General features: G+C 41.7%; 1 protein-coding gene across 1 annotated transcript in view; it reads left to right on the top strand.

Annotated features, from left to right (window-relative positions):
* LOC126078340 (aldehyde oxidase 2-like) overlaps positions 1–24,220 on the top strand; it is a 95,329-nt gene that overhangs the window by 53,234 nt on the left and 17,875 nt on the right. The window contains 12 exon segments of the mRNA XM_049888832.1: positions 2,633–2,729; positions 3,158–3,282; positions 3,948–4,081; positions 7,480–7,567; positions 10,519–10,605; positions 10,793–10,984; positions 12,195–12,422; positions 16,156–16,251; positions 18,113–18,241; positions 21,169–21,243; positions 22,233–22,285; positions 23,606–23,720. Of these exon segments, the coding sequence (XP_049744789.1) occupies positions 2,633–2,729; positions 3,158–3,282; positions 3,948–4,081; positions 7,480–7,567; positions 10,519–10,605; positions 10,793–10,984; positions 12,195–12,422; positions 16,156–16,251; positions 18,113–18,241; positions 21,169–21,243; positions 22,233–22,285; positions 23,606–23,720 (1,419 nt within the window).

Genomic DNA, 24,220 nt, shown 5'->3' on the forward strand with positions numbered 1-24,220 from the left:
ATATGATCAGGAACCAGTGGTACTGAAGGAAGAAGTCCAAGCTGCTTTGAAGGCATTGGTGAAAAACAAGACTCCAGGAATTGATGGAATATCAATTGAGATGTTTCAACAAACAGATGCAGCACTGGAAGTGATCACTTGTCTATGCCAAGAAATATGGAAGACAGCTTCCTGGCCAACAGACTGGAAGAGATCCATATTTATGCCTACTCCCAAGAAAGGTGATCCAACCGAATGTGGAAATTATAGCACAATATCATTTTCTTTTATCATTAATATCATATCCAAGCAAAATTTTGCTTAAGATCCTTCAAAAACGGCCACAGCAGTATATCAACGGGGAACTGCCAGAAATTCAGGCCAGATTCAGAAGAGGATGTGGAACCAGGGTATCATAGCTGATGTCAGATGGATCCTGGCTGAAAGCAGAGAATACCACAAGGATGTTTACCTGTGTTTTATTGACTATGCAAAGGCATTTGACCGTGTGGATCATAACAAACTATGGATAACACTGCGAAGAATGGGAATTCCAGAACACTTAATTGTGCTCATGAGGAACCTTTACATAGATCAAGAGGCAGTTGTTTGGACAGAACAAGGGGATACTGATTGGTTTAAAGTCAGAAAAGGTGTGCGCCAGGGTTGTATTCTTTCACCACACCTATTCAATCTGTATGCTGAGCAAATAATATGAGAAGCTGGACTATATGAAGAAGAACGGGACATCAGGATTGGAGGAAGACTCATTAACAACCTGTATTATGAGGATAACACAGCCTTGCTTGCTGAAAGTGAAGAGAACTCGAAGCACTTACTGATGAAGATCAAAGACCACAGCCTTCAGTATGGATTGCACCTCAATATAAAGAAAACAAAAATCCTCACAACTGGTCCAATGAGCAACACCATGATAAATGGAGAAAAGATTGAAGTTGTCAAGGATTTCATTTTACTTAGATCCACAATCAACAGCCATGGAAGCAGCAGTCAAGAAATCAAAAGACACATTGCATTGGGTTAATCTGCTGCAAAGGACCTCTTCAAAGTGTTGAAGAGCAAAGATGTCACCCCGAAGACTAAGGTGCGTCTGACCCAAGCCATGGTATTTTCAATCTCATCATATGCATGTGAAAGCTGGACAGTGAATAAGGAAGGCTGAAGAAGAATTGACACCTTTGAATTGTGGTGTTGGCGAAGAATATTGAATATACCATGGACTGCCAAAAGAACGAACAAATCTGTCTTAGAAGAAGTACAGCCAGAATGCTCCTTAGAGGCAAGGATGGTGAGACTGCGTCTTACGTATTTTGGACATGTTGTCAGGCAGGATCTGTCCCTGGAGAAGGACATCATGCTTGGCAGAGTACAGGGTCAGCAGAAAAGAGGAAGACCCTCAAAGAGGTGGATTGACACAGCGGCTGCAACAATGAGCTCAAGCATAATAAAGGACTGTAAGGATGGCTCAGGACCGGGCAGTGTTTCGTTCTGTTGTGCATAGGGTCGCTATGAGTTGGAACCAACTCAACGGCACCTAACGACAACACCTAAAGCACAATAAATAAATAAATAAATAAATAAAATGTCTATTGGGCTTTCTTGCCTCAGGGATGCGTAAGGACTTGTATCTTCTCTCTCAACACAGCCTCAGTTCATCCAGATTTCTGAGCTAGAGGCTGTGTACATGACTGTCTTAGTTATCTAGTGCTGCTATAACAGAAATACCACAAGTGGATAGCTTCGACAAAGAGAAACTTATTCTCTCACAGTAGGCTAGAAGTCCAAATTCAGGGCCTCAGCTCCAGAGGAAGGCTTTCTTTCTCTGTCGGCTCTGGAGGAAGGTCCTTATTATCAATCTTCACCTGGACTAGGATCTTCTCCACAAAGGAAACCGGGGTCCAAAGGATGCACCCTGCTCCTGGTGCTCCTTTCTTGCTGGTATGAGGTTCCCCTCTCTGCTTGCTTCCCTTTTCTTTTATCTCTTGTAAGATAAAAGGTGGTGCCGGCCACATTCCAGAGACACGTCCTTTACATTGGATCAGGGATGTGACCTTAGTAAGGCTGTTACAATCCCACCCTAGTCCTCTTTTAACATAAGATTACAATCACAAAATAGAGCACAACCACACAATACTAGGAAGCATGGCCTAACCAAGTTACACATATTTTGGGGGGACACAATTCAATCCATGACAATGACCTATGACCTACCTAACAAGTCTAACACAAGCACTTTTATCCAAGGAGAGAGTAAAATTGAAGGGCCTAGAACCTCATCTATAATGCATTTGGACCTATCACCTGTTCCCTGGAGATCCATGTTGAAAAATGAAATGAGTACTTCTCACCCTGGACCATCACAGCATCCCCAGGGCTCAGTTCTGAATATAGCTTCCTTCCTAAGGAAAACTAGCACCAATCCTTGGTAGTTTTTCTCGGCAAATCTAGAAGACATCCTCCCTGACGTCTTGTCTCTGTGGTAAGCCACTACTCTAGTAATCACTTGCTTGCAGGACTCTTTCATGTGTTTTAGTAGATGGCCATTTTCAGGATTTTACTGGCTTTTGAAAAAACTTCCGATGAAAGAAAAGTAAGAAGAATCGGCTTTTGTGTTTTTTTCCCTGTTACTCAGGATGCCATAAAACATAATTCATTCCTATGCCCTGAAAAAAAACTTGAACAAGGAAACATTGAGCAGGCATTTGAAAAAGTTGATCAAATTGTTGAAGGTAAGCTACTCAGGATATTTAATAGAATATTTGCCTGATTCTATTGAAGCAGACATCAAGAGCATGTTATTTCCTCCTCAGAAAGACCGTCCTCTAAAGTCTTAGCATTTTGCTAAATTTCTATTAGGACTTTTCCCTTAAAATCGTGGTGAGGTGGGTGGCAGGTAGGAGGTAGGAAGCAATAGAGTAAATAGAAAAAAAATTTATAGTATTTTGGTTAGTTAAGAACAGACGAAGGAATGGAAGCTAGCTCTTGTTATCAGAACAGTAATCTCTGAAACAGACCCTTAGTTGCCACAGAACAAATGCCTGGTCCATCAGTTCCCTGGCCAGGACAAGTCCAGGCTTACTTGCTTCTGAATTCCCCCAAATGGCAACTCCTGACCAGCACTCACCCTCAGGAGTTTCCCCGTGTGTGTGCTTAACAGGGGAGGTCCATGTTGGAGGACAGGAACATTTTTATATGGAAACACAAAGAGTGCTTGTTATTCCAAAGACAGAGGACAAAGAACTGGACATTTATGTGTCAACACAGGATCCAGCCCTTGTGCAGGTAAGGTCCAGGGTCAGCCCTACCTCCTCAACTTCCTGCCTTCATCATGGCCGTCAATCCCCACAGCCTCAGGGTAGGCAATCATTTTACATGCAGAAACTTAGAATCCAACTATTAGATGTCATTAAAACAGCTAAGATTTCAGAAATGTTTTTTTTTTTCTTGGCCTTGTCAAGTAAATAAAAGAACAGCCATAGTCACTTTCGGTTGAAAACAACATTCGTTTGCATCATGCTTAAATAAACTCTGTGATTGGATGATAACACTAAATTATTTTTATAGTCGATTTTTCTCTAAAATACTCGTTACAGATAACCTTTGGGGCAAACACATCACTTTATAGCACATTTTAATTTTCCCAGTCACAAAATGCTCTAGGTTTTAGCTGCTTACGTATCTTTTCCTTCACCTCCTTGGGACCTTGGGTCTGGGCATTTGACTAAGAATCCAGCTTCTGACAGGAATCCAGGACACTCTGACAGTTTCCCTTCTGCTGGAAGGGCTGTTCTATGAAGATTAAGGATGCAAGACAGATTCAGACAGTCTCAATTTTTTTTTTACAAACAGTAGACATGAATGAATTCCACTGTGATGTTGTATTTCAGGAAACAAAAAGCTTTGCCATTTTGCTCTTGTAAAACTTTCCTGTGATCTCCCTTTTACAGAAAACAGTGTCCTGCACTCTAAGCATCCCCATCAACAGGATCACCTGTCACATAAAACGAGTCGGCGGGGGTTTCGGAGGGAAACTGGGAAGACCAGCTGTCCTCGGGGCTATTGCAGCTGTGGGTGTGGTCAAGTAAGTTCTTTGGTGGGTAGGGGAGAGTGTAAAATGGTACAGGTCTGAAGGCAAATCAGCGGCCTGAGAGTCACATGGCTGCTGTCACAACTAGCTGTGTGTCCTTGGGCAACTCAACTTCCTGTCTCTTTTTCTTTACCTATAAAATGTAGATAATAATACCTAACCTCCCACTCTCCTAGAGTTATTGCAAAAGCTTGAAAAGGCTAATATGCTATAAAAACAAAAAGTGTAACTATCACTCGAATATTAGTGCTACATCCCTGAGCTTCAGGAGAAAGTGATCAGTTTCAAGGTGGGGCAAGTCATCTTGTCCAAGCGGAGTGTCAAGAAGGAGGCAGTTGTTGTTGTTGTTAATTGCCTCATGATGACCCCATGTACAACAGAACAAAACATTACCTGGCCTTGTGCCATCTTCACAATTGTTGGTATGCTCGAGTCCATTGCTCTGGCTGCTGTGTTGTTTTGTTTTTTAGATCAGTCAATATGAAATTAGTTATTTTTTTTAGTTGTACTTTAGATGAAGGCTTACAGAGCAAATTAGTTTCTCATTAAACAATTAATACACATATTGTTTTGTGACATTGGTTGCCAATCCCATGACATGTCAACACTCCCTTCTTGACCTTAGGTTCCCCATTACCAGCTTTCCTGTCCCCTCCTGACTTCTTGTCCTTGCCCCTGGGCTGGTGTGCCCCTTCAGTCTCACTTTGTTTTATGGGCCTGTCTAATCTTTGGCTGAAGAGTGAACCTTAGGAGTGACTTCAGTACTGAGTTAAGAAGATGTCAGGGGGCCATACTCTCAGGGTTTCTCCAGTCTTTGTCAGACCAGTAAGTCTGGTCTTTTTTGTGAGTTAGAATTTTGTTCTACATTTTTCTCCAGCTCTTTCAGGGACCCCCTATTGTGATTCCTGTCAGAGCATTTGGTGGGGTAGCCAGGTACCATCTAGCTGTACTGAACTCAGTCTGGTGCAGCCATTGTGAATTTTGAGTGCCTTCCAACTTAGGGGGCTCATCTTCTAGCACCATATCAGACAATATTCTTTTGTGATCCATAGGGTTTTCACTGGCTAATTTTCAGAAGTAGATCACCAGGCCTGTCTTCCTAGTCTGTCTTAGTCTGGAAGCTCCACTGAAACATGTTCAGCATGGGTGAGCCCGCTGGTATTTGAAATACTAGTGGCATAGCTTCCAGCATCATAGCAACATGCTAGCCATCACAGTGCAACAAACTGACAGACAGGTGGTAGAAGAAGGAGCCTACTCCCCCACTTTTCCTTTCTACCCTCAGCCCCAAGACAGGGTGGGGTGAAAAAAGAAAGGTTCTCCATCCTCTGCCTTCCTTCACCCGGGAAGGGCTGGCTCTTCAAGCTCTGCTTAATGGAAGGATGACTCATCCTCAGAGGCCTCCTGGGCTAACCTGAACCAGGAGTCTTGTTCCTTTGCTGTTCACGCCTCAGCATTCATGTTTAGTTGGTGTGGATTTTCTGTTACTTATTCATTTTCTATGACTGTTTTTTGGTAATTTGTCAGAGCCCCAATCAGCCTGCAAAGTTTACTAGTCCTGCTTCCTCTGACAACTGAGAGGTTCAGAGGTGGGCCCCAAAGCACACAGAAAGGTGTTTCAGTCTACAAAGAAAGGCGACAAAAAGTAGGATCTTAATCCCATCTCCTGTTCTTTACATGATGAGCCCCTCCCTACCCACACCCACCTGGGTCCCATCAAGGGATAATCCATTGATCATTTTATTCCCACCAGGCTTTGTGCCTTTGTTGTTATTAGGTGCCATCGAGCCGGTTCCAACTCATATTACCTCATGTGACAGAGTAGACTATGGGGTTTTCTAGGCTATAATCTTTATGTAAGCAGATTGTCAGGCCCTCTCCCACAGAGGCACTGGGTGCGTTCAAACTGCCAACCCTTCAGTTAGCAGCCGAGCACTTAATTGTTTGCACCACAGTTAAGGCTCCTTTTGTACCTTTAAGACTTTTCAGACATGACTGCAATTAGAATTATCTAGGAAGTGCTTAAATCCCAGTGCTCAGCTCCCCTTGTACTGATGAAGGCAGTCTATTTTCAAACTTTTCTGTACAGCCTAGTGTGAGAACTAGCACTTAAGATACAGTCCCACCTGCACAACTGCCGTGCACTTAGTGATCCCCAGAGCAGTGTTTGAAAACCTCCCTGATGATAAGAATCACCTGAGGCCATAGAAATTCCTGCCTCCCCATCCCAGACCCATTGGAACAGAATCATCTGGAGAGGGACCTGGAACCTGTACATTTAACTGGTGGTTCTCCTTACTAAGTGGAAACCCTGATGCCGTAGTGGTTAAGAGCTATGGCTGCTAACAATGGGTTTTTCTCCTTACTAAGGAGACTCTGTGCTATAATGGAGCCCTGATGGCTCGGTGGTTGAGAGCTCAGCTGCCAACCAAAGGTCAGCAGTTCAAATCCACCAACCGCTCCTTGGAAGCCCTATGGGGCAGTTCTACTTCTGCCTATAGAGTTGCTGTGAGTTTGAGTCAACTCAATGACAACAGGTTCGGCTTTTTGATTTGTGCTAGAATAGTTTCGGTTAGAATAGTGGTTTTCAACGTGAGCCTGAAGACAGCAGCATCAGAATCACTGTAGATGCTTGAGAAAATGAAGATTCTAAGTTTCCACCCCAATATATTGAATCAGAATTTTAGTACCAAGGCCCAGGAATCTGCCTTTTCACCCTTGCTCCACATGATTGTTTTGCACTCCAAAGTCTAGGAATCTCTGCCCTAGAGATACAGAAAGGCCAAGGCGCCTCACAACTTTGCCAATATAGTAACATTCATGGGTGAAAATGAAGACAGTAGCCCAGATATTCTAGCACAAGTGTTTGGCCTTGTTTTTCTAGGTTGTTGTTAAGTTTGCATTTATCTTCTCACATTCCTTCTCCTTTATAGCCAGTGGTGGAGATATGCAAAATGGCTGACCCGAGTGAAGGTCAAATGTGAAACCATAAGAACACAAGTCAACTGACATGTGACAATCTCATAGCTAGATCTCCAACCATTGAGTTACGGATCACAGAGACAATAGTAATTCAGTCATACCTTAATTCAAATCATCACCTAGCATATCATATGAACTCAATAAATGTATATGGGATGTATGGATGAGTGGGTGGATGGATGCAAGGATAGACGGATGCATGTGTGGATGGATGCATGTATGGATAAATGAGTGGTTGAATAAATGGGTAGGAGAGTAAATTTTGAATGGATGGGTGGGTAGGTGAGCAGATGAATGGATGGGTAGATGGTTAAATGAGAGGATGGATAAATGGGGAGGGGTGAATAGGTAGGTGAATGAATGGGTGGGTGGGATGGAGAGGCTGGCTAACTAAAACGTGTTTTCTTTAGAACTGGCCACCCCATCCGTCTTGTTCTTGATCGCGAAGATGATATGTTAATAACTGGGGGAAGGCACCCATTATTTGGAAAATATAAAGTAAGTATTAAAGATGAAATTATTAAAATGCCTCATTTTATTTGAGTGGTTTTGTTCTTTTCTATTATTTCAAATTCGCTAAATTCTAAAAATAAACAATGGTCATAAAATCCAAAATATTTGAAAATGCTCTGTCTCTGAATTCTCATATCATTTTATGAGAGACTTCTAATAAATCTAGAGTATAATTAATAAGAGGCGTAATAATAAAAATACAATTTCAGGTAATGATAAAACACTACTTAAAGAAATAAGCTAGAGAAAAACATGACAATCTGCTCCCGTAAAGATTACAGCCTAGGAAACCCTATGAGGCAGTTCTGCTGTGTCCTATAAGGTCACAATGAGTCGGAATTGACTTGGCAGCACCCAGCAACAACAACAAAGAAGTAAGAGTTTATATGACTGCTTCCTCAAAGACAAAAAGAACACTGAAAGAAGCTACAAATATTGTTAGAGCAAAACTTCTTGATATAAAAATATTATTTTGCAGTAGAAATGTTTAGAAAATAATTGAACATTTTAGCTGCAAGATCAGTTTTTACAAGTGTTTCTACCAAATGTTTATGAAAAACGTCACAAACGTTCCTTGTAGAGGGAAAAAAGAATATGCTAACTAGTGAAGTAACAATGTTTTCAAACCACATTCGGTGCTTTTTTTTTTTGCAATTATAGCATAAACACTGTTTAAAAAAATACTTATTGGGATCTAGCTGACAGCAATACAGTAAAACCTGCAAAAGCTGGAAACTGTGTAAGGTGGAAACCTGTCAGAGAAGGAAAACTCAAATATTTTCCACTAACAGGGAACAATAGAAAAGTCGTAAGACAGTATCATGTCAAAAACTTGCCATACGCAGAAAAACGAGGCAGTCCTGTAGAGTTCCAGCTCTCACAAGCTTCACTCTGCTACCTCTCAAATTCTGTTGGGATGCAATGCAGTGTTTTCATATCAAACATGCTTTATTTGGGAATTGCTTATAGCATACACAAAGCTAGGTTTTCTATCTGATTTTGTCTTTGCCTTAGATTACTCAATTATTATATTGCCTATATTACTAAGGAGCCCTGGTGGCCAAGTGGTTAAGAACTCAGCTGCTAACCAAAAGGTCCAGCAGTTCGGATCCACCAGTGCTCCTTGGAAATCCTATGGGGCAGTTCTACTCTGTTCTGTAGGGTTGCTATGAGTTGGAATCGACTCAACGGCAACAGGTTTGCTTTGGGTTTAGATTAGTAAGGCCTATGCTTTCCATACCACTGCACAGTTTTATTTCTTCCATTAACATTAGTAATTTTTGTAATTAGAGATTAAGGAAGGAAAGGAAGTTGTCCATTGAACTTTTTATTTGCTTTCAAATGCACAGAAATTAATATAGTGAGCAAAGTACAGACACATTGCTGGCATCGTGGCAGTTGGTGTTGTTATAGTGCTTGTTGAGTTCTTTGATTTGTGGCCTGGGTTTGTAAATCAGACTTTATATCACAGTTGAGGGTCTGTTTTAAAAATAGTACTTATTGAGAAGATTCTTGATATTTTGGTAACTGTAATAATATCAAATATAATTTTTTTATAATAACATCAAATGTAATTAAAAAAGGGAAATTTTCAGACTTTTTGAAAAATCCAATTTTATTTTTAAATAAATATAATTTCACTTCCAAATAAATATAATAATAGAAACATAATTTCACTTCCAAATAAATATAACATTATAATAAATATCCTCATTCAAAACTAGCTACCAAAGTTTTGCATGGTTATTCAGTCCTATTTGTAAGTTAACGTAACAGATGTTTATTGTACACAGGTTCTTCAAAACTCTTTAGAAGTTGATATTAAGTAGGTTAAGAATTCTCTCTACCTTATTTATAGTACTATTTTGCTTAAAATCTTCATGAAAAGTCAGAAGTAAACTTCACCCTCCCACTCGTCAAAATTACCATAAATTCTGAATTTTCGGATTTTTCTACATTTCCTAACTGTTCCATGATTTATTGTCCAATATTTCCCTTAGAGTTGGTGATAATAACCATAGAATTATATGGTTTCTTCAGAAGTATTTATCCCAGCTTTCAGAAAGGCAAAAGGGCCTGGGGCAATCTTTTTTTGGTAGAACTACCTAAAAACCAAAAAACCAAACCAGTTGCTGTCAAGTCAGTTCCAACTCACGTATGTCAGAGTAGACCTGTGTCCCATAGGATTTTCAGTGGCTGAATTTTTGGAATTAGATTGCCAGGCCTCTCTGGGTGGACTCAAGCCTTCAGCCTTTCAGTTAGCAGCAAAGAGCTTAACTGTTAGTTCACGCCACCCGGGAACGCCTAGAACTACAAAAATGAGTAGGAATTTTTCTTTACAATCTGGTGAAGGGTGGCAACTTCAGAAAACTGAAAGCTGCCTTAAATGATTCCAAAATAGTAGCAATAGCTCTAGCTCTCATATGTGTGTCCTTTCAATAGCTTCAGCTTCACCACCTCAGTAGAATGAGAGCAGTCACTCATGTGTGTCCATTCCCAGGTCTCTGCATCAGAGGCTTTTTCCTAATGAGATAAATACTCTGTGATTTGTTCCAAGGCACTCTGGGGTTCCAGAGACTTTTCCACAAGGGAGAAAACCACAGACTAAATTAGAAGGAAAGCCAGTAAAAAAATGAAGGTGAATATTCCAAAATTAAGGAAGAAGAGGGTGGCAATTATATGCCAGGAGACAAGCAAAGGCTTGAGAATTTCATGTTGACTGTAAAGCCAGAAAATTACATATTAAAAGGAAAATGCTCACAAAATTCAGGTCAGAAGAGGTCTCTGTCAGTCAAGCACTGAAAAGCAAGCCAGGCATGGTACACCACAGAGCAGGCAGGGAACAGAGTCTGTTCTCAGTCCTGCACTGGGCTGTGGCTCACACTTGGCATACAAATCATAAACATATCAGTAAAATGTCCATCATTTGGTGACAGGTGGGCTTCATGAACAGCGGGCGAATCAAAGCTCTGGACATTGAGTGCTACATTAATGGAGGATGCACACTGGATGACTCGGAGCTGGTACGTGCCTCAGAAACCAGCATGTCCTTGCTCGTGAATAGAAAGTAAAATTTCTAGATTAGTCTTTAAGGGGCATGTTTCTTCAAGCAGTAAACAAATTCCACAGGCAGCTCAATTCTGTACTTGACTTTTAGAGAAAAGAAAAAATGTGTTGTCTGATATATGTGACTATCTCCTTTTACTTTAGGTAACAGAATTCCTTATATTAAAGCTGGAAAATGCGTATAAAATCCGCAACCTCAGGTTCCGGGGCCGTGCGTGCATGACCAATTTACCGTCCAATACAGCGTTCCGTGGATTTGGCTTCCCACAAGGGGCCCTGGTAACAGAATCTTCCATCACAGCTGTGGCAGCCAAATGTGGCCTTCCTCCAGAAAAGGTGAGGTTGTAACCAGGGTGGTAACCAACGTTGCTGAAGAATCAAACAAGGTGGGGGACCAGGTATCTTGGCCCAAAGAAAAACACTGGAAGAACCGCACAAATTAGCCCTGACTCAGAATTCAAAATAAATTGTTATCTAAAACAGTGCACCTTCCCCAGCTTACTCTCTCCTTCCTTAAGCAAAAAAAAAAAACAGTTGTCATGTAGTTAACTCTGACTCATGGCAACCCCATGTGTGTCAGAGTAGAACTGTGCCCCATAGGGTTTTTGATGGATGATTTTTGAAAGTAGGTAGCCAGGCCTTTCTCCACAGGCACTTCTGGGTGGACTCAAACCTCCAACCTTTTGGTTAGCAGCCAAGCGCTTAACCATTTGCACCACCGAGGGATGTGTCCTTAAGCAAATATTTCTCTTCTCCTTTTATTTAAAAAAAATAACAATTACTTCTTAAAATTCAACAATACTGAAGTAATTGAAGCTAAAAGTGAAAGCCCCTGTAACAGTCAGAGTTCCCCAGAGAAACAGAATCAGTTGGGAATCTCTATCTGTCCTCACAACTGACCAATAAGCAGCATCATGATAAATGGAGAAAAGACTGAAGTTGTTAAGGATTTTATTTTGGATTCACAATCAATGCCCTTGGAAGCACAGTCAAGAAACCAAACAACGTATTGCATTGCGCAAATCTGCTGCAAAAGACCTCTTTAAAGTGTTCTAGATTAGTCTTTAAAGAAGTCACTTTGAGGACTAAGGTGCACCTGATACGCATGCAAAAGCTGGACAATGAACAAGGAAGACCAAAGAAGAATTGATGCCTCTGAATTATAGCACTGGTGAAGAATACATATGCCATGGACTGCCAGAAGAATGAACAAATCTGTCTTGGAAGAAGTATAGCCAGAGTGCTCCTTGGAAGCGAGGATGGCAAGACTTCATCTCACATCCTTTGGATGTACTATCAGGAGGGACCAGCCCCTGAAGAAGCACATCATGCTTGGTAAAGTAGAGGGTCAGCGAAAAGGAGAAAGACCCTTGACGAGATGGACTGACACAATGGCTGCAACAGTGGGCTCAAACGCAGCAACGATTGTGAGGATGGTACGGGACAGGGCAGTGTTTCATTCTCTTGTACGTAGTTTGCAGTCGTGCGTACTGTTGCAGCCAGTTTCTGTCTTATACCTATTGACTTGATCTCCCACCCATTTCAGATTAGGGAACAAAACATGTACAAAACAGTTGATAAAACCATCTACAAACAAGCGTTCAGCCCTGAGACTCTGGTCAGATGTTGGAACGAATGTCTGGACAAGTCTTCCTTTCATAGCAGAAGGCGGCAAGTGGAAGAGTTCAATAAGAAGAATTACTGGAAGAAGAAGGGCATTGCTGTTATCCCCATGAAGTTTTCAGTCGGCTTTGCTGCAACAAGTTACCATCAGGTAAGATTCCATTTTTCTCCGTTACTGGAAAACTATACATGGTGTTGTGTCAGCTTTGGGAGAGAGTGACATTTCCAGGATACTAAGCCCCTCCCCCCAGCTCTTGGGAGAAATGTACTGACACCTCCTGAGCAGCCCCCCATCTGCAAACGCTTTTAACAGAGTGCCGTGGAAAATGGTCTCAATGGCAGAAAATAGCACCAGCAAGCATGAGGCCTGCGCAGCGTGACTGTCAAGGTGGAGCCTTGGTCTCCACGGACTCACTACTATACCAGAGGGGAACAGGTGCTCACAAGGCCCATGGTAATGTGCTTTCTGAGGTCAGGGCTCTCATGGCTTGGGTGGGATTGGGGCCTCTCCTGGCCTGTTCTCCCGACTCTCATGGCATCCCTCGGTGCATGCGCACCTGCTCAGTTTTTGGCCAAGAAGCTGTTCCGTTTTGTCCCGACCAGTGGGCAGTCTCAAGACAACTCTTCCAGGAATCTGTGTCATTTCTGGTGGGTCCAGAAACCCTCCCAAGTAAATTGGCTACTGAGGGGCAAGTCATTCACAAGCCCAGAAGGGGGAAGGAAGGGCAGCATGAGTCCATTAAATAGAAAGGACTGGTAAGGGCGGGTCTTCCCAGCAATCCCAAAGTGTCATATATAGGAGAGCTGTTTAGAAAACTGGGAGAGGTTGTTGCTTGCCCATCAAAAGCAGAAAAACCAGGAACTGGAAAGGCCTTGCATGCATTAGCTCTCCCTTATACGGACACCATTGAAAGCATTCTTCTACTTGCATTCCACCACCAGACACGCACACACACACACACACCACAAAAGCTGCCCTACCAAAGGAAATCCTTCTTAGGGAATAAAGCAGTTGCCCTAAAATCCCTAATCAACTGGAGTCAGGCAAATCTGAGAAATCCTTGGCCCTGCTACATACTAGCTGTGTGGCATTAAGCAAGTGATTTAGCCCTCTGAGCCTCAGCTCAATTATAAAATTAGAACAACAATGACTCTCTCAGGGCTGATGAGAGTAAATGAGATAGCAAATGTAAAGCGCTTGGCAGGATTCCTGGCACTCTGGATGTTATCCAGGGCAGCCCTTACCCCTGTTGTACGTAGTTTGCAGTCATGCGTACTGTTGCAGTCAGTTTCTGTCTTATACCTATTGACTTGATCTCCCACCCATTTCAGACTAGGGAACAAAACATGAACAAAAGAGTAGCTCTCAGACACGCCTCTCAGTGTCTGGTGGGCAGAGTAAGACTCCCTAGTGGTCTGGGTCACATTCCTGTTCGAGTCCAGTGTAACCATTCTATAAAGAGGTGCAAGAAGGTTAACTGTCATGTCTACACTCCTGGACTGAATCAGTGGCTGGGCATAAGAGACCCCAGATGGCCACCCCTCATCTGTATGGCTGCCCCCTTATTAAAATCACAACTTACTCTCTGTTATCTCTTTAATTCACGTCCACGGCAGCCAACTTCTCATCTCGCCCCAAAAGGCATCTGTTATGGATTGAATTATGTCACCCAAAAAAATACGTGTTGAAGTACTAACCCGTGTACCCGTAAATATGACCCAGTTTTGAAATAGGGGGTTTCTTTTGTTATGTTAATGAGGTCATATTAGAGTAGGGTGGTTCCTAAACCTAATCACTTCTGAGTTATGAAAAGAATAGACTAGACACTGAGACAACACAGGAGGAAAAAGAAGACAGACAACAGGAACAGGTGCCAGGAATACCAAGGATTGCTAGCAGCTACGGGCAGTTCTACTCTGTCCTATAGGGTCGCTATGAGTCAGAATCGACTCGACAGCACTGGGTTTGGACTGGGACTAGAAGCTAAAACAGACAGAGAAGGACCTTTCCATAGGGTCACTCCCTGGATTTGGACTTCTAGTTTCCTGAACTGAGAGAAAAAATTTTCCATTCTTTAAAGCCACACACTTGTGATATTTCTGTTACAGCAGCACTGGGAACCGAAGACCCAAAACCAAACCCACTGCCTTTGAGTCAATTCTGACCCATAGCAACCCTACAGGACAGAGTAGAACTGCCCCACAGGGTTTCCAAGGCTGTAAGTCTTTAAGGAAGCAGACTGCCACATCTTTCTCCCAAACAGCAGCTGGTGAGTTTGAACCACCAGCCTTTTAGTTAGCATATGAGCGCTTTAACCACTGCACCACCAGGGCTCCTTGTACCTAAGATAGCATATTTAAAATAAGCAATGATTTTAAGTCTCCATTTGAAAGGCCTCCAGTTTCCCACAGAGCTCTAAATTGATGTACCTAAGAATTACCTGGCTAGGAGTTGAAGCATGTCATTCCAGGTCAGCAGATGACTCACAGACCAGCTGGAACACCTACTCTTTAAACTGGGTGTGAGAAGCACTGCCCTCAGAGGAAGTCGAAAGGCCCACCACCAGTAAATACTATTATTAGCACTTATAATCCCTGATGCTCCCAGAGTTCCTGCAAGCCACCCCTGGGCCTCCAGGCATCTCCAACAAACCAGACTAAAGTCTTAATTATTCCCCCTCCTCCTGGAAGCAAAAATACCGCTTTTCCATTCATTCCATTACCATTTAGCAGACATTTATTTAGTGTCTTTGTGGTTCAGACTTGCTCTAAGTTCTTTACAGAACAAAAAGATGAATGGGAACAGATGTCCTCCTTTGGTGAGACTCTCAGAGATGAGCTGGTAGTTGCTACGTGAGATGAAGTGCAGAGAAGGGGCATTTGAGCCTTCCTAGGTGGAGAGGAGAAGCCTTCAAGGAAATTTGCACAGAATGAGACTATGAGGTCTGAAGACTGGGAAGACAGGGAAAGAACAGGAAGAGAGAACAGCATAAGCAAGGGCAAAGGTCAGGAAGGAGCAGCAGTGAGGCTGAACTCAGAGGTAAAGCCGGGAATGGCGGGGATGAAGCTGGACAAGTAGGCAGAAGTCAAATCCCAAAAACCAGTTGTCATGGAGTCAACTCTGACTCTTGAAGACCCCATCTGTGTCAGGGTAGACCAGTGCTCCATTGGGTTTTCAATGGCTGATTTTTCAGAAGTGGATTTCCAGGTCTTTCTTCTGAGGCACTCAAACCTCCAATCTTTCCAGTGCCTTAACTGTTTGCACCACCTAGGGACTCTGCAAGTCCCAAAGGGTCTCATTGATTGTAATAAGGAGCTGGGCTTTCCCTTAAGCAATGGGGATTTTCCACCCAATGGTGAGCCCTTCTCCCCTTCATGATTTCATTCGAATGTCACTCTGGAAATCCTTCCCTGAGCTCCATAGGAGAAGTTAGAGCTGTTCTCCCAGGCCTCCCAGAGCCCTTATGCCACATCCATTATCTCACTAACCATCCTGCACTACAACGACTTGATTTCTAGCCTGTCTCCCCACCACATCATGAGCTACTTGAGGAAGGACCACGTCTTATCCATCTTTACATACCCATCTAAGCACAGATTTGGCATAACACTTTAAAATGTTGAATTAACTAGTTTAGAGCTGGAACCAATACTCACAACTCCAGAGGAATGCAAAGGGGCTACTACTAAATCCGGGTTCCTAAGTAGAAATGTTCTTTGCAGGTGACTTCTGCACAACACAGAACTAGGCTTCAGAATCTCACCAGAAAAGCTTGCCTTTCTGATCCCCATATGAGACAGGTGTTTCACAACCTCATTTTTTATATTGAATCTCACTAATTGCCTACTTGCACTGAGCTGTACATTCTGGGTTGTTTTACTAGGCAGCTGCACTCATTCACATCTACACGGATGGGTCCGTGTTGGTCACACATGGAGGCAACGAACTGGGACAAGGTATTCACACCAAAATGCTACAGGTAAAATAAATTAATTAAATTCAATCACTAATCTCACTATACATTGTTGGCATGGTTGATATTTGCGGCTCATCTTTTAGGGTACGTGACAACTCCCCGTACTCAAACTCTAGGATCCTAACTATTTAGTTGAAAAGCTTCTTATATGTCAAATAGAATGGCTAAGGTGGCAGAAATCCCATACATGTGCAAATACTGCTGGAGCTTGGCCAAGGTTTATGAATGAAGTTTGTTAGTAAGGATTCCACTAATGAGCCCATGGAGTCCTATGGTAAGTGCCCCATACAAGCCTAACTGGACAGGGTTATTAATGTTTTATTTTGACAAGTAAGGACGAATACTTCATCACTGTCACCATTAATAATTTTTTAAGGATTTTAATACGGAAAAAGTAGGAAGAATACAATCTCAGAGGAAAAAATAATCCATTAAATTGAATAAATATAACTTAATAACAAATTTACTAGGTTGTCATAGGACATATCTGTTGCTTTTGACTGTCCAGCCCCTTCACTCCTTTGGAACACTACACCTCTCACATCCCATAGAATTCTGCAAGAGTCCTCAATTCCAGACCTGTTAGTCCCATCTTCCTCTTTACCTCCATACCTGCCACAGATATAGGTATAGAACCCACCTCTGGCCAGTCATGGTTCCCAACCCCCCCTGACTGCAGGAATTGGTCCAGAAAGAAGACACATGACTCAAGCAAGGCCAAGCAAGTCCCTTCCTGGGGCTAATACGTAGATGCTGGAAGAAAGAAACTACCTTTCCCCTGAGGTCGTTTAGCTGGAATGTTGTAGGCCAAGGGTCACAGAGGCCAACGCACCTGTGTCGTGGACAAAGTTAGTCTACTGTTGGAAATAACATGACCAACACTGAGAGAAAAGAGAGAAAAGAAAATATGAGAGGCCATGAAGCCCCTAGATACAAACAAACGTGATGTTAGCTCCGCCTATCCTTCCCCATTATATGAATCAATAAATTCCCCCACCATTACCAAGAACCAATAAAACTGTCCTCTTTTTTGTAATTTTTCATCTTTCTGGGGAAACTTAACCACTGAATGGCATTAGTCTGAAGACTGGCATTTGGAAACAGGAAAGATACATAGCAGCAGATATCTCGAGAAGATGTTTTTGCAGGAAAATGAAAACTTTTTCTTTTCCTTCTTTCCTTCTATTTCATTTATTTTTGATTAGATACCTTAATTTCCATATGTGTCTGCTAGAGAAACTTGAATGAAGGTACAGAGAAAAGTGAACAGCAAATGCTAGCAAAATATAAGCAAGTAGGAACAAATAGAGTAAAAAAGGGAGAAAGCTCAAGCTAAGCTGGGCGTGAGGGCAAGAAAGACATATTGTCAGGATCTCTCCAGGTTCATATGATACTGGATATCCTCAGATTCTGGACCAAATCCTGAGTCAATCAATCTAATACAGTTTCTCTCTCTCTCTCTCTCATTCTCTTCCCCCCGTCTCTTTCTCTCACTCTCTCTTTTTTCCCCAACCACTGTCACCAAGTCTGAAAGTCTCAACTTGGCCTACCCCCCTACACATGCAAAACTTCAGAAATAGGATACCCCTAACGTCCCAAAAAAAAAAAAAAAAAGTCCCAAATACACTGCCCAAATTTGAAAGGAAGAACCAGTATGGAATATTGCCAGGAACACAGTAAAAGAATCAGCATGAGGCCCTTCTAAAAAGTGGTTTGATATTTATAAAACATATTATTTTAGGCTTTAGTGAAGACCATGGATGTAATTTTTAAAAATACACTTTTTTTCATTATTGAGAAAAATAATGTCTCAATTCTTCATAGCAGTCCTTGCTGTACTTGAAACTATTTACTTTTCTCATAGGTGGCCAGTCGTGAATTAAAAATACCCATGTCTTACATGCACATCTGTGAAACAAGTACAGCAACAGTGCCTAATACAGTCGCTACAGCAGCCTCCATTGGTTCAGATGTCAATGGCAAAGCCATACAGGTGATTCTTCTTGACTGTCTTTCCCTTGTGTACTTTTTCCACATTTCCTTAGCTGAATACAGGCACAAGTGGTTGGCTTCAGAGCAGTCACCCACGTCATTAAGTATATGTATTTTTGTTGTTGTTAACTGCCATTGAGTTGATTTCACTCATAGCAACCCCATGTTTACAGGATACCCGAAATGTCTGGAGAGTGTTTTAGTTAAATTAGGTGTATACTAAAGGACTTGGTCTTTGTCCCTAGTTCCTGGGAAGTAACCTCTAAACCCTTGGGATTTCCAAGTGATTGAAGTGCTTTGTTATTCATCTTTATTATTCTACACTTGATAGATTATGCGGATGAGGTAGCTCACAACAGGGCCGCTCCATAGTTTATGCTAACAAGATTACTCAGGATGGGGGCTGCCTACACTAGAAAGACCAACCCTGTGATTAGATGATTCAGGCTTTTAGCCACATGATATTAGCCTGACCTCCAGGGAGAAAAGAGGGACAGGAGGTTGAGTTCAATCACATGGATCAATGATTCAGTCAATCATGTGTGCATAATGAAACCCCAATAAAAACTCTGGACACCAAAGCTTGAGTAAGCTTCCCTGGTTGGCAATACTCTACATATTGTCACACGTTATGTGCCAGGAGGGTAACAAATCCTGAGAACAAGGAAGTTTCGTGTTTGGGGCCCTCCCACACCTTGTGTCTCTCCCTTTGCCTGGTTATAATATGTTTTCTTTTGCTATGATAAAACTGTAATACTAAGTATAACGCTTTCTTGAGTTCTATGAGTCATCGTAATGAATCATCAAACCTAAGGGAGTAGTGGGAACCCTTCAATTTGTAGCCAGCTGATCAGAAGTGAGGGTGGGCTGGGGGTCCCCAAGCTTGCAGATGGTGTCTGAAGTGAGCACAGTCTTGTAGAGGACTGTGCCCTTAACCTGGGAAGTCTGGCCTAACTCCATGTAGTTGGTGTCAGAGGTCATTGCAGTAGGCTAAACTGAGATGACAAATAGACCCAGAATATGATGGATCAAACGTAACAGGAGTCTCTTTCTTGAACACGTAACAGTCCAGAGGGAGTGTTCAGCCATTTGAAAACCCAGATTGATGGCGGTTCCTCCATGTTCAACATGTGGCTTTCAGTGTTGCCCTGAGCATCATCATTCCAGTTAGCAGAGAGGAGCTGTGAAAGACTTTGGGCCAGACTTGGGAGTGATGCAAGTCACCCCTCATAATTCACCAGCAGACCCAGTTTCAGGGCACACTGACTGCAAGGGAGGGTGGGAAACATGGAGTAGTAGAAAACCAAAAGCCCAGCTATTATGGAAGAAGGGAGAATGGATTTTGGTGAGCAAACAACCATCTCTGCCCCCAGGAGACACAAAAAGAAGAAATTCAGGTACTAAATGCAATGCAGAGCTGTGTAAGTTCCCCTGACACAAACAAGGTCTTGCAGGCAGGTGAGCAGACAGAACACCAGCCAGGTAGATATGGTGCAATTCAAGTGTTGTCATCAGTGGTGTTCTACCAGAATGTTCACAGTTTTCCTTTGTTATATTCTAGCTGTTTTGTTTGTTTGTTTGTTTTACTGCTACATTTTCACTATCTCAGAATAGAGCCATGGCTTCACTTTCCTTCATTCAAATGCCTGATTTCATGTACTTTTGGAAGTGAGGTCTACCTGTCATTACTTTTTGTTAATTTTTTCCATTGCAACACTGTGGGGAGGCATATTCCTCCATTTCTAGGACACTGCACTTATGCCACCAACAGGAACGAGTTTCAGATCATTCTTGTCTTCGTGGGGCCACATCTTAGAGGTCCAAAAACAGAGACACTTTTTGCTCAGAATAAGAGTGTGGGAAACTTCAAATTTATGAGATTCAATTTTGGGCAGGGTCAAACACAAGAGAGGAATACCCCCTTAAGTCTTCTTAAAACTAAATAATAGTCTAGTGTAACTAGTAAAAAACGTCTGCCTTGAGCATTATGTTCTCTTAAGAACTATCTATATGAGATCAAATTGACAACAGCAACTTGAAGACTTAGAAACCTTAGGGGGCAGTGGGTTTATGTTAATGAGGGAGGAACAACTCAGCAAATGAGGGTGAGGATGGTTGCACAACTCAAAGACTATCATCAATGTCACTGAATTTTACAAGGAGAAACTGCTGAATTGGTGTACATTTTGCTGTGTGTATTCTCAACAACAATAAAATTAAAAAAAATAATAATAATAAGGGAAAAAAACAGGAGAGAAACAGCTCAGGGTATATGGGATTTGTTAGCCCAAAGCGAAGGTTAATCCTTCTACTAGGGTGTTGAGTTTGAGATTTAAGTTTCAAGGATCAGAAACTTTGTGGGTCTAGGTTATTATAAAGAAAGTTTAAGTTTTTCCTCCCTTCACACCCAAAGCCAAGATCTTCATTTCAGTAGTTTAATGGTAGGTGACTGGATGAATGAACAGAGGGATGGACAGAGAGTTGAAAAGTGTTCCAGAGCCAGAAGGAGGCTGCATGTCAGCATTGCAGATTAAAAAGCACAAATTTGAATGAAAATGGTGTTTTGATCCCTTAATTTGAATGGCTGGAAAACACAAAAGAAGGTATGGCTCACAGATGTAGAAAGAGAAGGAAGGAATTTAGAACATGAATATTCTAAGAAGGAGAACCTGAGAGAAGAGATTCACCTGAGCCCACATTTTCATAGGAACTGAACCAGGAAGGAAAAAAAAAAAAATTCTCCAGTAACTAATACTATTCTCAAGGGCAGGAACTGTTCTGTTATTACCTCTGTGTTCCCAGTGTATCAGCAACAAGACCCTCCATAAGCATTTGCTGACCTAATCAATTATCAATGAATATTCTTTCACACAAATCCTAACCACCAGGCTCTTCTCTAATGTGGGTTCTCTTCTTCACTCTTTATAGAATGCTTGTCAGATTCTTCTGAAACGTCTTGAGCCCATCATGAAACAAAATCCAGAAGGTACATGGGAAGACTGGGTAGGTGTTCCACTCTGTTTGTTAGTATGAATGAGAAAACAGTCCAAATCAGTGTCAAAAGAGAGCCATGGCCATGCACAGATATACTACATAGAGACAGTTCTTCAAAGTGTCACATTGATGACACTTTGGCCCATGCTGCTTCCCTGGCTGAAGGGATTTCTACAAAAGGACAGGCTCACCAAAGGTTGAGAAGTCTGCTCCACGATTTGTACCTGGTATATGTGGAGAGAAGTCCCTGGGTGGTACAAACGGTTAATGTGATTGTCTGCTAACTGAAAGATTGGAGGATCAAGTCCACCTAGAGGTGCCTTGGAAGAAAGGCCTGGTGATCTACTTCCAAAAAATCAGTCATTGAAAACCCTATGGAGCACAGTTCTACTGTGACACATGTGGGGTCTCCGTGAGCCCGAATCCACTTGATGGCAAGTGGTTAACTGGTTATGTGTGGAGACAGCACACAGGGAACAGCAGTCACTGCAAAGAGGAATGGAGGTGTATGATGAATACCCAGAAGGCCTCATTCACCCTCATAAATCAGAAAGAAGAGGAAAAGACTAAGCATTCCTAAGCCACAAAGAAATGTTGATATTTTGGGTAGGAAGGAGGAAAACTACAAGGCCTAGTTGCTATTGAATATGTCTCAAGGGAAATGACTCATTCAATCCAACTTTACAATATCCTATGTTTTGTTTCATTAGAACAATTCACTATCACACTTAGAGTTCCAACATTTAGAAATGAAGCTCCAAATACCAACATTTGAAGCCCCAAATTCTAACATTTTGTTTGTTCAGTCCAGATTTCTGAACTCAGTCAGAAAGAAATTGTCAGTGTGCCAATTCAGGGAAAACGTAGGATGATTATTTCTATTATTGATAGCAGAGTACCAGAAACAATTATCAGATGTCAATTTTGATATATGGAATATTTTCATTTTCATCCATTGGATGGTATATTTATTTTAACTAAATATGCCCATTCTACAGATAGAAGCTGCATTTGAACAAAGAATCAGTCTTTCAGCCACTGGATATTTCAGGTAAAAATTACAATAATATCTCAACTTAGCTGAGAAAACATGAAGTAACCCAATTCCTCTGGGTTCCCTTATTTGTAAAATCTGAATTTTTTTGTTTTTTTTTAATGCGATTACTGAGTCCCTTCTAGGCCCAAAATTCTGTAATTTCTTATAGGCCTTGGAGCTATATGCAAAGAAATATTAAATAATAGCATAACCCTACATGGTTAAAAAAACAATTTTGATTTGCAACAGCTAATCATTTTTTTACTGTTTATTGTGAATAGTAAGAAAAATATTAAAGGAGCCCTGGTGGCGAAATGGTTAAGCAGTCCCTGCTAACCTAAATCTTGGCAGTTTGAACCCACCAGACAATTTGCAAGGGAGGGGAACGGGGAGACCTGCTCCCATAAAAACTACAGCTGTCCTGTAGGGTCGCTATAAATAGGAATTGACTCAACAACACACAGCAACGACAACAAGATATTATTCTTAGAAATAACTTGCAACTCAGTTTTACAAATCTCCCTCCTTTTATCATACAATCTTTCTATTTTGAAGCTCCTTGCTAGGCAAGAGGAGATGGGTAGAATGATAGTCACTAATCACCATTTACACCTTACCTGTCAGTGGAAAGCCCTCAGTAAATGCATATTTACTGAATGAAGTGTGAACTGGATAGCTGGTTGTCAAATTCAGGAAGTGTATATTAGTTCTCCATTCTAACGAGACAAACCACCAAACCAAACCAATAAAGAAACATATAAAAAGCAAAACAAATTCTCATGATGAAGGAAGGGAAGGAGGCACCAGCCCAGTCTAGTGCTCTGTACATAGTGAGTTCTATATTCCTCAGTTCAGTTACCCAAGAGGAGAACAAGCCATCCCTCTCGCTGGGTACATCTTGCATTATAGGTGAATGCATTGCATTACCAGCCTATACATCAGGCTCCTATGAGTTAAGATAGCACAATCTAGGGGTCCCTCTGGGAACACTGATAAATATCAGTTGAGGTTTTCAATGTGCAGAGCTAAAGCTCAAACTCTAGACCCCCAAGATACAGATACACTGTGAGGTTTTGGCTAAAATAGTCTTTTGGCTTCTCTCTCCTTTTGGGCATCCTAACTGCAGCACAAGGAGTATCCTCTTTTAAATGGAGGCAAAAGATGGTGCTGCCGTAACTAGCTAGCTTATAAACAGAGTTAGCAGTTGAAATGAGGTTAAAAGGCAGTTGAAATGAACATCCATCAAAGAAATGCTACTGTAAAACTTTGATAATTTTCAAAATGAATCAACATTGTTTGTACCCGCAAGGCAAAGGGCTTTATTTCTTCCATCAGGGGCTACAAGGCCTTCATGAACTGGGAGAAGGGGGAGGGAGACCCGTTTCCTTACTATGTCTACGGAGCCGCCTGTTCTGAGGTCGAAATTGACTGCCTGACTGGAGCTCACAAGGTAAGCCCAATACAGCGTTCTTATTGGCAAGTTAAAACAACAACTACCAAAAAAGTGTGTTCTGTATTACATAGACCAGTTTCATTTGTAATACCTGTACAGTAAGAACAAGATTCTTTCAATTCCATGGGAATGTCCCAGGACCCTGCTTTATCCAGCATTTCCACTTAAAAAGAAGATGTAATGGTCAAGAAAGAGTTGTTCATGTCAGCCTGAAGTATATTAAGTATCCACCCGCGTCAATGGAATTTTTTATTCCATTTAGACAACAAAATGACTTTCAAAGTTTTTCCAAAAGAGGCTCCATTCCTAAAGGAAAAATGATGAGTTAAAAAAATCTGAAGGAATAGGTAATTTAGAAAATAGTCTTGAACATTTTTAAACACGTAGCAATATGCTGATGTTTCTTCAAAGACAATCATCCCAAAGTTACTACTGACCTCTAAAGAAATAGATATTATAGTGAAAATAATTTTCATGTTTTCTATTCCAGTGAACAT

This window comes from Elephas maximus, chromosome 6 (assembly GCF_024166365.1).
Source record: "Elephas maximus indicus isolate mEleMax1 chromosome 6, mEleMax1 primary haplotype, whole genome shotgun sequence".
Taxonomy (NCBI): Eukaryota; Metazoa; Chordata; class Mammalia; order Proboscidea; family Elephantidae; genus Elephas; species Elephas maximus.